This window comes from Melospiza georgiana, chromosome Z (assembly GCF_028018845.1).
Source record: "Melospiza georgiana isolate bMelGeo1 chromosome Z, bMelGeo1.pri, whole genome shotgun sequence".
Classification (NCBI taxonomy): domain Eukaryota; kingdom Metazoa; phylum Chordata; class Aves; order Passeriformes; family Passerellidae; genus Melospiza; species Melospiza georgiana.
In genome coordinates, this window is record NC_080465.1 from 73,751,045 (window position 1) to 73,763,927 (window position 12,883).

Sequence of the window (12,883 nt, forward strand, 5' to 3'; positions counted from 1 at the left end):
TCATGCCAGCCAGCTTCATCATCCCTTTGTGTTGTGCTACCCTTTGTGTGGCTTCCAGAAGGGAAAGCCCCTGAAAAAGGGACATCTTTAAAAGGAGGCTGCAGTGTGACTGTGGCTTTAACTCCCCCACCCCACAGCTGTAGGATCCTAGCTGTGAGTAGGGGCGGCACTGCCTGGTGGCACTGCTGAGGACTTTGCATGAATCACCAGGGGACAGAACTTTTCAGAGGCTGGTCCGCAAGTGTCCTTGTAGGTGTCACCAGTCCCTGGGAGGTGCAAGGGGGTATCGTTGCATGGCTCTGTCTACAGGTGTCTTGTCACTGGGGCTGCTCCTGAGACCTGCTTTCTAAAGAGGGAACAGTGACTCTTGGGTGTCAACACTCTCTTTCCCAGCTGAGCCACTTCAGGTTTTGGGCAGCCCCATGTTCCCACCAGACACCTGTCCTGGGTTGACTAAATGATGCTTTTATCCCCCATCGTCTCATTCTGTTTATGTTGAATAATAATAAGTTTTGTACATTTAAGAGTGTTATGGAGAGAGTGAAGGCGGGGAGAGAAGAAGGGCGCAGTTTGTTTTCAGACACTGCTCTCACTCCTTCACATTCCTGCTCCTGGACTGTGGACAGACAGCAGGACAGAGCACTTCTTTTGCTGCCCTGTTGGCCACTCATCCAAAGGCTGCTGATGGCTGCTCAAGGACAGGAGCCTGTTCCATCTGCTGGGACTCTCATGGGAATATGGGGCAGGGACGATGGCACCTCCCAGGGGTTGCTGCCCTAATATGGTTCTCTATTTCGTGTCCTCTCAGAGCTCTTCAGATTGCACTGCGGTCGGGAGGAGGCTGAAGAGTGGGCTGCGTCTCAAATCGTGAGTGTGCTGGCAGCCCTGTGGGATGGACCTGGGGGCTCAGTGTGGACCTGCCCACCGCAGTGCCCTGCAGCCCTGTGGGAGGTTCACCTTGGGTTGAGTCCTCTGCCCTGCCCTGGCCCATACATCTTCCCTCCATAGGACTGCAGATGGGGCGGGGGTGGTGTTTATTCTTCCCCTGGGATGTAGGAAAGTGGATTCAACCTATAGCAAAGGTATGGGGGACCTGGAGAGGGATCCACATTCCCAGAGACATGAACAACCCAGGGCTGTGTGCTCTTCAGTCCAACAACAGTCTTCTCTCCTCACTCCAAGGCGACATCTCCGGACCAGCCTCCGGAGGGGTACCAGGTCCCCCACAGTGCCCTGGGCCACCACCACTGTCAGCCACGCTCTGCTGGGCAACTTTGAGGTAAGGGTGCCTTTCTGCTGGGGGAAGGTGGGTCCTGGGGACTGCATGCAGGGCTAGCAATGAGTGAGAGGCTGCACCTGATGGGAGCTGTGGTGTGAGACTGGGCTGATTGTCCCCAAAAGGCCTGGCCTGCAGTCGCCACCACACAGCCCCACCAGCAGCATGGCTCAGCCAGCAGATCCTTGGGTGGAACCTGCTGAGATAGGTGCTGTGGGGGCTGAGCCAAGGCACTCTCACTGCTTCTCCTTGTTAGATGGTTGGTGTTATTCCAGCAGTTCAGGGTGGATCTGTCTCAGAATGAGGTCTCTGGGCACACAAGGGCAAGCAGTCAGCTGGGTGCAGTGAAGATGGGGATGACTTCACCTGGAGCATTGAGGCAGGGGGTAGGGCTGGTGTTTGAGATTCCCTAACGCTTCCCTCCCTCTCAGGAGTCCATCCTGAAGGGGCGCTTTGCACCATCGGGGAGGATCGAGGGTTTCACGGCAGAGATTGGTGCCAGTGGCTCCTACTGTCCCCAGCATGTCACCCTGCCTGTCGACGTCACCTACTTCGACATCTCTGAACACAGTGTGCCCTCGCCTTTCCTGGTACATGGATGTGGGGAGCTGGGGGGGCTGTACCCTGACACCCTGGGGCAACCCCTGGCTGTAGAGGGTGGCTCCAGTAACCTCCTGTTAAAGGAGATGGCTGCCTGTGCCAGGAGCAGTCTTTAACCCAGAAAAGGGAAAGAAGAGGGAACATACCCAGGCTCTGCTGCTTCATGGTTGCCATTGTCATCACCTCTTTTGTCACCACCTCTCTGTTTCTTCTCCTGGTTTGCAAAGGGGCTGAGCTGGGGGTCTTCTTGTTGACTTGTACCAAGTGTTCCCAGCAAGGGAGTCTCAGGCCCATGCTGGTTCCCAGCTTTCCCTAGGCTTTCCCCTCTCTCACATGCTGTTTATTTTGCCCCAGGGAGTGATTGACTTGGAGGCCTTGGGAAAGAAGGGTTACAGTGTCCCCAAAGCTGGAACCATCCAAGTGGTGAGTCATTCCCTGGCCTGCACTAGCACTGTGGGGATGGGGCTGGTTGGGCTCTGGTTGCCCTGCTGGGGGTAGGGGGGCAATGCTCCATGCTGTTGTAGGCAGGGCAGCAGCTGGAAGGGGTGTCTCCTGCAGAGAGGTTACATGGTCAGGAGGACAGCATAGCAGAGGGGAGCAGAGGGTAGCTAGGGTGCTGTCAAGGAGACAAGGTGATGGGAGAATCAGAGAAGGAAGGGTGTGTGAGGGTTTTGGCAGAAAAGTGTGTATGTGCAGTGGGAATGGGATGTGATAGAAGAGGAGCACAGGTGTGAGGGTGAGTGGAAAGAGCTATGGCACTCAGGCTAAGCCCTCTAGGATTTGTGTGGGGCTTTCTGGATTCTTGGTCCAGCAGTTTCTGCTCCCAGATGCCCCATCTCTGCCCTGCATCCTTCTCAGTCTCACCCCCTACCCCTCTGCCCCCAGACCTTATTTAACCCCAACAAGACTGTGGTGAAGATGTTCTTGGTGACATACGACTTCCAGGACATGCCGGCCAACCACATGACCTTCCTACGCCATCGCATCTTCCTGGTGCCCGTGGGGGAGGAAGAGGGGCCCACAGTGGCCCCCAGTGACCCACTGGGCACCAGCCCACCCCGCAGGGTCCTCTGCTACCTGATGCATCTAAGGTAAAGCATGCCGGGGCGATGGGCACCTGCCCCAAGGTCATCCCTGCGCTCCTCTCTTGTCTTGTCCCAAGCCTGCCAGACAGGAGGAGAGACTGGCGAGGAGCAGCTGCTCCTTTGAGGAGATTGGAGCTGCCACCCTGCCCAAGGGCAGCTGTCTCTGTCCCTCTGAAGGCAATCAGAGGGTGGCCACATTGGCCAGGGGCCAAAGTAGTCAAGGGGGTTGTGCCCTCACTGAGGATGCCCTGCCCTTACCTGGGGAGCCTGAGGTCCCTCTGTCCTGCTTGTCTCCACGCAGGTTTCACAGCTCCAAGTCAGGGAAGATCTACCTTCACGACGACATTCGGCTGCTTTTCTCCCGCAAGTCGATCGAGGTGGATTCGGGGATCCCCTACGAACTGAAATCCTTCATAGAGATGCCGCGGAACCCCTGCTACTCACCCCGGGCCTGACCTCCTTCACTCCCTGCCCCCCAGGGCCACTGGGGAGCCTCCAGCCCAGCACTTAGGGGAGAGAAAAGGGCCAGCAAGCACTGCTTTGAGATATCACCCACCCTCCCGACCAGCATGGACACCATACTCTGCAGCAGGGCTGGGATCACCCAGGGCGGTTCACCAAGAGGGGCAGGGGCTGAGGAGCAGCCCCGGCACTCCAGGGACATGCCCAAGCCTTCTGCTGGCACTGCTCCCAGCTTGGAGACTTGGCTGTTGGCTGAGGTGGGTGGGTGGGAGTGAAGAGATGGACTGGAGCTGTGAGTGAGACCTCCCACACTGGTCTCGGGTCTGGGAGCAGAAAGTGTGTAAGAGTTTGTATTTATTAGTATTTATTGTTGCTGGGAGCACAGAGGAGGCTGGTGCAGAGGATCAGAGGTGCTGTGTTTGTTTTCCCTCAGCCCTGCCTGTACCAGGCTGCCTGTGTTCAGGCAGGGCTGTGGGGACTGTGAGGGTGATTAGGGACAGGGAAGCCTCAGCCGATGGAAGGGACAGTGACCCAGTGCTCCCAGATCAGAGGTGTATTAAAAGCCCACTGACAGGCTGAGACTCACTGGCACCAGCTTTGCAGGGCCAGCCCAACTTCAAGCAGCTTGGAGAGGCCTGTGCTTATCTTCTGAGTCTTGTAGGGTAAGCTAGAACCCAAGAGACCTATGGCTATCAAGGGAGTGGCCACTGCCAGGTTCCTGAAGGTAAGAGACACAGCTGCCACGTGGATGGGGACCTGGAGCTCTTTGCAGGAATATGGGGATAGCCCTCTGGGCAAGAGCCTCCAGAGCACGTGAGCTGTGAATCTGAGAAGATTGCCAAAAAAAAAAAAAAAAAGGAACTTTGCACTGTCTGTGGGTGTGGAGTGAATCCCATGGAATCCCATGCCGGAGCCAGCTTTGGGCAGGGTCTGCCCGCAGGGTGATCAGGAGTTGGAGGATGGTCAGGAGCCCCAGCTTAGAAAAATGGGGAAACGGGGAAGCAACAGAGGAAATCAGACTCTGGGACTTGGGCTGGTTCCTCAGGAGCAGGACTGGAAGAATCCTGACTGGGGCAGTCAGAGGGACAGGGCCAAGGGTAAAACAAGCTTGCACATTCCCTGTCTGTATCATCTCTCTGTCCTCTGAGGGTCTCGGCAAGGCTCCCCTGCTAGCCCAGGCTGCGGGGATCCTCAGCCCCTCTGTCAGAGAGAACAAAAGAGGGACAGGCACATCAGCTCCCGCCGCTGGGGCTGAGACCCGAGCGCGGGGGCTCAGTGTGGGGATGGGCCGGGACTGGGGCTGTGGGGGCGAGGTCCTGCCCTGCCCTGCCCTGCCCGGGGGCGGCCGAGCAGCTCCGGCCCTGCTGCACTGGGGTTAGAAGCCTGAACCTGCCCATACACCACACTGGGGGCCTAAACTCCCCTCACACCGGAGCCCTGGATCCCCCAAGCCGTGGATCTGAACCCCCCTCACACCGGGGGCCGCTCCCCCACTGCCCTGGCCAGCGGCTTTCGGGGACTGCCATGACACCGGAGTCCCCCTCGCCCCCAGGTCACCGGGGCTAGCCCTCTCGCGAAGGCCGTGCCGGTACTTTTCGTGTTCGTTTCTAATTTAATAAACATCCGTTTGGAGCTCCAGAACGAGACCGGGGCTGCCGCGCCCTGATGGGGGCGGTGCAGAATCGCGGGCAGCCGGGCGGGCGGAACCGGGGGCCGCGGCCAGAGGAGCCGGGGGGACCGATCCGGGCGGCGCAGCCGGAAGCGGCGCGGCGCAGGGGCCTTTCGGGAGTGTGGAGCGGCGGCGCCGAGCGGGGCGGGCGGAGGGGGCGATGCTGTCGCGGGCGGGGATCCGGGCCCGGCCCGGCCTCGGGCTGCTGCAGGTGCGGGGAACGAGGGCAGGTGGGGAGGGAACGGGGAGAACTCCTCGTTCGAGGGGTGCCCACGTGGAGAAGGTCCGGGTAGCGGATGCTGGAGGGGCCGGGAGAAGGGATTGGACTGGGGGCACCAGGATGAGGGGAATGGTGCTGGGGGTCTGAGAAGTGCTGAGGGGAAACTGGGCCGGGATGGGGTAAAGCGGTGAGGGGGGACACAGAGGACGGACGGGCACGGGGGTCGCAGGTGGCGTTCAGTGGCGGTGGTGGTTTCGCGGGTCCAAGAAGGAAGTGAGGAGGAGCTGTGCAGGGATTGGGGGTGTGGGTCACAGGGGGCTGTGGGCAAATGAGTTTCGAGGGATTGAGGAGATAGAGGCGGTCTGTGGTGTTGGGGCTCCGGGAAGACGCTGGAGTGGTGGTGAGGAGCTGGGCAGGAATAGGGCTGTGTGGGCGTGGCGGGGTGAAAAAAATAAATGGGTACGGGCGGCTGAGAGGGAGTCGGGGGGAGCTCGGTGTCGGTGTTTGGGGTGAAGGGCTGGCAGTGTGGGGGCTCGGTGGGGAGAGCTGGGCAGGGACGGGGGAAGGGGTACGGTGCGGTGGGCAGTGGGCACTGCGTTTGGGGATTGAGCGGGGACAGCGGGGGGACTGGGGAGAGCCGGGCGGGGATAGAGGTGAAGGGCGGGGAGGTGATGTAGAGAACAGACGGGTACAGAGAGGGAGGCTGGTCAGTGGGGGAGTGTTTGGGGCTGGGAAGAGCTGGGGTGTGGGCAGGGGGATGCACAGGGATAGAGAGTAAGGAGGGAGAGGAGTGTAGTGCAGAGGACAAATGAGTGAGGAAATGACTCAGGGCGTGGGGTTCAGTGGGGTGATGGTGTTGAGGGTTTAGGGGACACTGTGCATGGAGAGGAGCCGGGCAGAGAAGGAGGTGTGAGGAGGAGGGGTGCAGAGGACAAGTCGAGGTATGAGGGGGACTGAGAGAGAAGGGTCTTTGGGGGGGTCTTGGGGGTCTGCAGAAGTGCTGGGATGGTGGGGGTGAACTGGGCAGGGATTGGGGTACAGGGAGGGCATTGTGAAGGAGACTGTGGACAAATGGTTATGGGGAGGGCCAGAGGGGGGTGGCTGAACATGGGGAGTGGGTCTGGATTGTAGGAGAAGTGTATGTGTGGGGCTGTGGAGGTGTGAGCTGGGTTGGGATGGGGGGAGGTTGAGGGAAGCTGTGTGAGTGAAGGTCCATGGGGAGAAGGGTGAGGAATGCTCGGACAAAACAGCCTTTGTGGGAAGCCCTGGAGGCACCCAGAACTTTGGAGGGACAGGTTGTTGGGAAGGGGTGGCCTGGGACGGAGGTGGGGGAGTGGGCCTGAATGGGTTATAGGGGCTGAGTGGAGCAGAAGAGACCCACATGCACACACCTTCATTGGCCTTATGGTTGGAGGGAGGCTTTATTCCCCACTCCAGGGTGAGTGGAATGAGAGAGGAATGGAGATGTGCAGAAAGCTCTGGCAGGGGAGTGAGCTCCCTGCACCAGTGGAGAAGTCTGTCCCTGGCACCAGGCCTCATCCCTGTGGGAGCACCCTTACAGCATGGGCTTGTTTGAGGCATTGTCTCCTGCCCTGGTCTCCTGGTCAGAGCCCAGAGGGGGTATCAGGCGTGGAGCTGGGCTCTGAGGTGCCAGCAGCTGGTCTCAGCCCTGCTCCGTGTCCTTCCCTCAGCATACCCAGCAGCTGAAGCGTGTGGCACGGCTGGCCCCAGCTCCGTGCCGCTGGAACTCCGGGCTGCCCATGAACATCGGGGTGCTCTTTGTGCCACAGCAGGAGGCCTGGGTGGTGGAGAGGATGGGCAAGTTCCACCGAATCCTCGAGCCTGTAAGGAGCAGCTTTTCTCCCCTTCTGGATTCAGCAGGTTCCTAAAGCTGTAGCGAGGCGCGTCCTTTGCACGAGGATCCAAGAGGGGTGGTGGGCTCAGTTTCCCAGGCTGAAATCCTTTTGGCTGCCTGTGGAGTAATTTTCCTTGGTGGGGTGTTAAAAGCACTGAGTAACTGAAATTCCTTGTGTGTAAAACATGTTTGCAGTGTGTGGCATGGGCTTTGTTTGCATGACTCTCTCTACTCTATCAGCCATCTAATCCCACCCTTTTCCCAGGGTCTGAACTTCCTCATCCCTCTCCTGGATCGGATTCGTTACGTCCAGAGTCTCAAAGAAATTGTCATTAATGTCCCAGAGCAGTCAGCTGTGACACTGGGTGAGGAACAGCTTCCGTGTCCTGCCCCTTTCCTTCTGCTGCATCTGGGGTGAGCAAGGGACAATGAGGATGAGTGGAATTGTCCCAAGCTCCTGCACTCAGCCCTGTCCCTTGGCCTTAAAATCACAAGATCACTGAATGATTTGGGTTAGAAAGGACCTTAAAGTTTGTCTCGTTCCAGCCCCCATACCATGGGCAGGGGACACATTCCACTCGGCTGGGCTGCTCAAAGCCCTGTCCAGCCTGGCCTTGAACACTTCCAGGGATGGCACATCCACAGCTTATCTGGGCAACTTACTTCAGTGCATCACCACCCTCACAGTAAAGAACTTCTTCCTAACATTTAAGCCTCTCCTCCATCAGCTTAAGGGCCTTCCCCCGTGTCCCATTCCTCCATATCCATGTGAAAAGGCCCTCTCCAGCTCTCTTTAGGTACTGGAAGGCTGTTGTGACTGGGGGCAGCCTAGGAGGTTCCATCTGCTCCCTCTGGGCTGCAGCTGCCCCTTCTTGCTGAGTTGAATGCACCTCGCCAGAAAGAAATTTTTCAGGCGTTTTTCTGTATTGAACCACAAAAGAAAATTCTGTTTCTGTTAAAACCATTTTAGAACAGATTAATGGATGTGATGTTAATGGACAGCTCTGTTATATTTCCAGTTTAAAGTGGTTTATTTTGGTTTTTTCCTCCTTAAGTCTTTATTTACAAGAGCTACAGTGTGAAATGCTTCTGTTGGGAAAATCAAGACCTGTTGTGTATTAAAACATCACAGTGTTGTCCAGGGAACGTAAGGTCCTTTTTGCAAAGCCTTTAGATAAGAAGATCTATTTCAGCCAATCCTCTTCTGTGCCATGTAGCTATGTCAGGGTGAAAAAGGATGAACCTGCCCAGCTGTGCTGTGGAAGAGGGGGTTTCTGTGTCTTGTTTGTGCTGCTTCAGTCAACAGGTTCTGTTGTTCTCTCCTGACAGATAACGTCACCCTGCAGATCGATGGTGTGCTCTACTTGCGGGTTATGGATCCCTACAAGGTACCATCCCTGCCCCTTGGGCACCTTTCTCCTGGCTCTGCCCGCTCCCTGCTTCCCAAAATGTGTGCTCCAGCCTCTGTGTCCTGCCTGGCAGGTGGGCTGAGCACTCTGACTCTTCCCAAGGCTCCAGACTCCATGTTTTCAGCAGGGGTGTCTGGCAGGTTTCTCGCTTTAGCGCTGTTTGTCTCTCCTGTCTTGTTCAGGGTCCCTCTTGGCATCCCTATCCACTCTGTTTTGTGCTTCTGCTCTTCAGGCCAGCTATGGGGTGGAAGATCCTGAGTACGCAGTGACCCAGCTGGCCCAGACTACCATGAGATCTGAACTTGGCAAGCTTTCCCTTGACAGAGTCTTCCGGGTGAGCTGGGGAGACAGTGTCTCCCAAAATCCCAGGAGAGCCTGCATGGCCAAGCTGATGTGCTTAACATCAAAATGCCCTTTGCTTAGAGAGCTTATGGCTTCTGTTTCAGTTGACCTATTGGTGAATCCTTGGAGATGGGTCTTCTTTCAGTTGTTTTTTTAACAGGAGCTATTTTTTGCCCTGCCCTGCGTTATTTGGAGGGGATGATGGGTGGTATGTGTCCAGACCCAGCTGGTCCAGCTGCCTTTCTTGAGTCAGTGACTCTTTACTCAGCCCCAGTGATGAATATCCCTGACCTGTGTCATGGGGTACTGTAATCCTTGTACTGCACTTGCTGGGAAGAAACTGGAGTTGGTGGCATTCTCGTGTATGCAGATGTATACCAGATATTGTATCCCAGCAGCTTCAGTGTGGGGCCCTGCTCTCCCTAGGGATGTGACCCCTTCCACAGCTGCTGGAAGCGCCTAACACTTCCTGAAACCTGTGGAGATTTTTTTTTCTGGCGGAGCTTGGTCTCTGAGGGAGGTGTCTGTTTCCCTCCTGACACCTCTCTCATGCTCTCTGCCATTTCTTTTGTGCCATCCAGGAGCGGGAGTCCCTCAATGCCAGCATTGTGGATGCCATCAACCAGGCTTCAGACTGCTGGGGCATCCGGTGTCTACGCTACGAGATCAAGGACATCCATGTGCCCCCACGTGTGAAGGAGTCCATGCAGATGCAGGTGAGGCTCTCTGGGAGGGAGGTCTGGAACAAGAGGGATGCCTCCTCTTCCATGTTGCATTACAGAATCACAGAATCAGTAATGTTGGAAAAGACTTCAGATCATTAAGTCCACCCTATGATCAAACACTACCTTGTCAACCAGACTATAGCATCAAGTGCAATGTCCAGTCTGCTTAAAAATCTCCATGAACAGTATCACTGCCACTTCTCTGGTAGCCCATTCCAGTGTCTAATCACCCTTTCTGTGAAGAAGTTCTTCCTAATGTCCAACCTAAACCTCCCCTCGTGTTCCTTGAGAGTGTGTCTTCTCATCCTGTTGCTGACTCTCTGGGAGAAGAGGCCAACCCCTGTGTGACTGTAACCTCCTTCCAGGTAGTTGTAGAGAGTGATAAGGTCTCCTCTCAGGACCTTGTCTCCTCTTGTCCAGACTAAACAACCCCAGCTCTCTCAATGGCTCCTCATCAGACTTGTGCTCCAAATCTTCCCCAGCTCCATTGCTCTTCTGTGGATGCTCCAGCACCTCAGTGTCCCTCTTGAGGTGCCTAGAACTGGACACAGGACTCAAAGCGTGGCCTCACCAGTGCTGAGTACAAGGACGTTATCACATTCCTGGTCCTGCTGGCCACACTATTGCTGATACAGGCTATGGTTTATTATTGTTACCTGTCCAGAGCTGGCAGCACCCAGCCCTTACATCAGGAGGGCACTTTGGCTGCAGACATACAGCCCCTGATTAAGTAACTCCTGTCATAATTTTTGTAGTAGTGGCACCTGCGTGCCACATAACAAGCCCTGCCAGGTCCCTTTAAAATCCCTACTGGGCTCTGTGGAGAAGCAAATCTCAGAGCTGAAGTTCTCCCCTTGAGAAAAGCTGGACACCAGATATTTGGGCTGGAAAAGGAGGAGGGGGACGCAACTTAGGTGGGAATGGGGCTGGGAAGGGCTGTGTGGCATGAGGAGCAGAACCAGCCTTACCGAGACCACACAGTGTTCTGTAGCTGTATTTTTGTGCTTTGCTAAGCCATGCTTCCCCCAGCAGAACAGAGGAGCATATCCTTGCCCCACAGATGGGATTTCCCCAGCACAGCCATGGCAGGCTGGTGTCTGACCTGTGTTCCCAGGTGGAGGCAGAACGACGGAAGCGAGCAACAGTGCTGGAGTCAGAGGGGACAAGGGAATCAGCTATCAACGTGGCTGAAGGCCAGAAGCAGGCCCAGATCTTGGCATCAGAAGCTGAGAAGGCCGAACAAATCAACAAAGCTGCTGGTACTGCCTGGGGCTAAAGCATGGGTTTCTGTAGCCCTGTGGACTGAGGGGTGGTGCTACAGGGGAGAGAATGTGTTACTGCGAGCCAGGCTTCCTCAGCCTCTCTGATCCTTCCCTGCTGGGGCCTCAGGCTCAGCTCCAGTTGATGTTGCTGCCCTGGCAGTGCAGCTGTTGGCGAAAAGACAACCATGCATGCATTGAAATTGTCTTGATTCTCTCCCTGAAATGGTTGGGATTCAGTCCTTGCAAGTGCTCTCTTGTGACCCTGATGTGCACTCCGCTGTGGTTCATTGCAGGAGAAGCCAATGCCATGCTGGTCAAGGCCAGAGCCAAGGCCGAGGCAATTCAGCTCCTAGCAGCTGCTCTGGCACAGCAGGTGAGTATGGCTACCTGGAGCAGCCACTGCTTTGGTCCTGGCACTGGGGGAGGTCAAACTGCGGGCAGGGTGGCACCTGGCTTTCTCCTGGACACTCCCTGGCACCTTTGGCAGCAGCAGGGAGTGAGGGGCTTTGCTGGACTGGTGTGGGCTGGGGACACAGGCAGGGATGAGCTCTTGGTGGCACGTGACTTGTCTCTGTGTCCCCAGCACGGCAATGCTGCTGCCTCCCTGTCTGTGGCGGAGCAGTACGTGAACGCTTTCTCCAAGATTGCCAAAGACTCCAACACCGTTCTGCTGCCCGCCAACACCGGCGATGTCACCAACATGGTCGCACAGGTCAGTGCAGCCCACGTGTCCTGGGCTGCACCCAGAGCCCCGTGGGCAGCAGGGCAGGGAGGGGATTCTGCCCCTCTGCTCTGCTCTGCTGAGACCCACCTGGAGCCCTGCATCCAGCCCTGGGCTCCCAGCATAGGAACCACAGGGACCTGCTGGACTGAGCCCAGAGGAGGCCACCAAGGTGGATGGAGCAGCTCTGCTATGAAGAAAGGCTGAGGGAGTTGGATTGTTCAGCCTGGGGAAGAGAAGGCTACAGAGAGACATTGTAATACTTTCCAGTACCTAGAAGGGGCTATCAAGGAAGGTGGAGAGATGCTTTACAATGATGATAGGATGAGGAGGAATGGCTTTAAACTGAATTAGTAGGTTGAGATTAGATTTTAGAAAGAAATTCTTCCCTATGAGGATGGTGAGGCCCTGGCAAGGTTGCCCAGAGAAGCTGTGGATGCCCCATCCTGGCAAGTGTCCAGGACAGGTGGAATGGGGCTCTCAGCAACCTGCTCCAGTGTGGGGTGTGGAGGGATGTGAAAAAGGATCTTTAAGGCCCCTTCCAGCCCAAGCTGTTCTTGCTGTCACCCAAGTGAATCTTGCTGGGGCCTGGCCCCCTCTTCTTCCCTCCTTATGACTGTGTAATTCCCTCCAGGCCCTGGGGATCTACACCACACTGACCAAGCCACAAGCTGTGAAGACCCAAGATGACATGCCTCCAGCCCACGAGGACTCCCACTCTTCTGCCACGGAGGTGCTGAAGGCAGAACAGGGCAGCTCCAGCTAACAGGGCTGGAAGGATCTCATACCCTCTCCTGAGGCCTGCCAGCAGTCCTGTTCTGCTGCAGGCAGCCGCTCTTGTTCCCTTAGTCCCTATTTTGTATTGGATTTAAATCATGTAATAAATGGTAACAGTGCTGCTGCAGCATGTTCTCTTGTGCTTGGGTGCCTGACCCCAGCATTCGATGCCAAAGGGGGTCAGGCATCCCTCCTCAACAGGCTCCTGCTGGGATCTCCCATGGACATGCAGTAACATACAAGAGTGAAAAATTAGATATAATGAAAAAATTCTTCCTGTGAGGATGGTGAGGCGCTGGCATAGGTTGTTCTGGGAGGTTGTGGATCAGGCTCTGAGCAGCCTGGTCACGTTGAGGGTGTCCCTGCTCACAGAATGGGGGTTGGAACTAGATGATCTTCAAGGTACCTTTCCAACCCAAACCATTTTATGATTCTGTGAATTTGAGGACCTCACTCTTACAAAGGATCTCCCTCCCAGTG

The 12,883-nt window shown here is 56.2% G+C and overlaps 2 protein-coding genes across 5 annotated transcripts in view; both read left to right on the forward strand.

Annotated features, from left to right (window-relative positions):
* Positions 1–5,003, forward strand: part of ATOSB (atos homolog B) — a 38,670-nt gene extending 33,667 nt beyond the window's left edge. For all 3 annotated transcript variants that reach the window (XM_058043673.1, XM_058043674.1, XM_058043675.1), the window contains exons 5-10: positions 809–867; positions 1,183–1,279; positions 1,708–1,866; positions 2,231–2,299; positions 2,762–2,967; positions 3,263–5,003. In XM_058043673.1, coding sequence (XP_057899656.1) covers positions 809–867; positions 1,183–1,279; positions 1,708–1,866; positions 2,231–2,299; positions 2,762–2,967; positions 3,263–3,416 — 744 coding nt within the window. In that variant the 3' untranslated portion in view covers positions 3,417–5,003. The remainder of the gene's footprint in view (positions 1–808; positions 868–1,182; positions 1,280–1,707; positions 1,867–2,230; positions 2,300–2,761; positions 2,968–3,262) is intronic.
* A 223-nt stretch (positions 5,004–5,226) lies between these two features.
* On the forward strand, positions 5,227–12,528 carry STOML2 (stomatin like 2). 2 transcript variants are annotated; one of them, XM_058043718.1, is made up of 10 exons: positions 5,227–5,303; positions 7,004–7,156; positions 7,433–7,532; positions 8,497–8,555; positions 8,809–8,910; positions 9,500–9,634; positions 10,758–10,902; positions 11,199–11,278; positions 11,489–11,617; positions 12,261–12,528. In XM_058043718.1, the coding sequence occupies exons 1-10, from the start codon at positions 5,253–5,255 to the stop codon at positions 12,390–12,392; spliced, it is 1,086 nt and encodes a 361-aa protein (XP_057899701.1). In that variant the 5' UTR covers positions 5,227–5,252; the 3' UTR covers positions 12,393–12,528. The 2 variants fall into 2 exon arrangements, with proteins under 2 accessions (XP_057899701.1, XP_057899702.1); XM_058043719.1 differs by lacking the exon at positions 5,227–5,303 and adding an exon at positions 5,659–5,712.
* The last annotated feature ends 355 nt before the right edge of the window (positions 12,529–12,883 follow it).

Coding starts and splice junctions, on each gene's coding strand:
- STOML2 (XM_058043718.1), top strand. CDS start 5,253: ATGCTGTCGCGGGCGGGGATCCGGGCCCGGCCCGGCCTCGGGCTGCTG. Junction 10,903..11,198: donor ACAAATCAACAAAGCTGCTG/GTACTGCCTGGG, acceptor GGTTCATTGCAG/GAGAAGCCAATGCCATGCTG. Junction 11,279..11,488: donor CAGCTGCTCTGGCACAGCAG/GTGAGTATGGCT, acceptor CTGTGTCCCCAG/CACGGCAATGCTGCTGCCTC.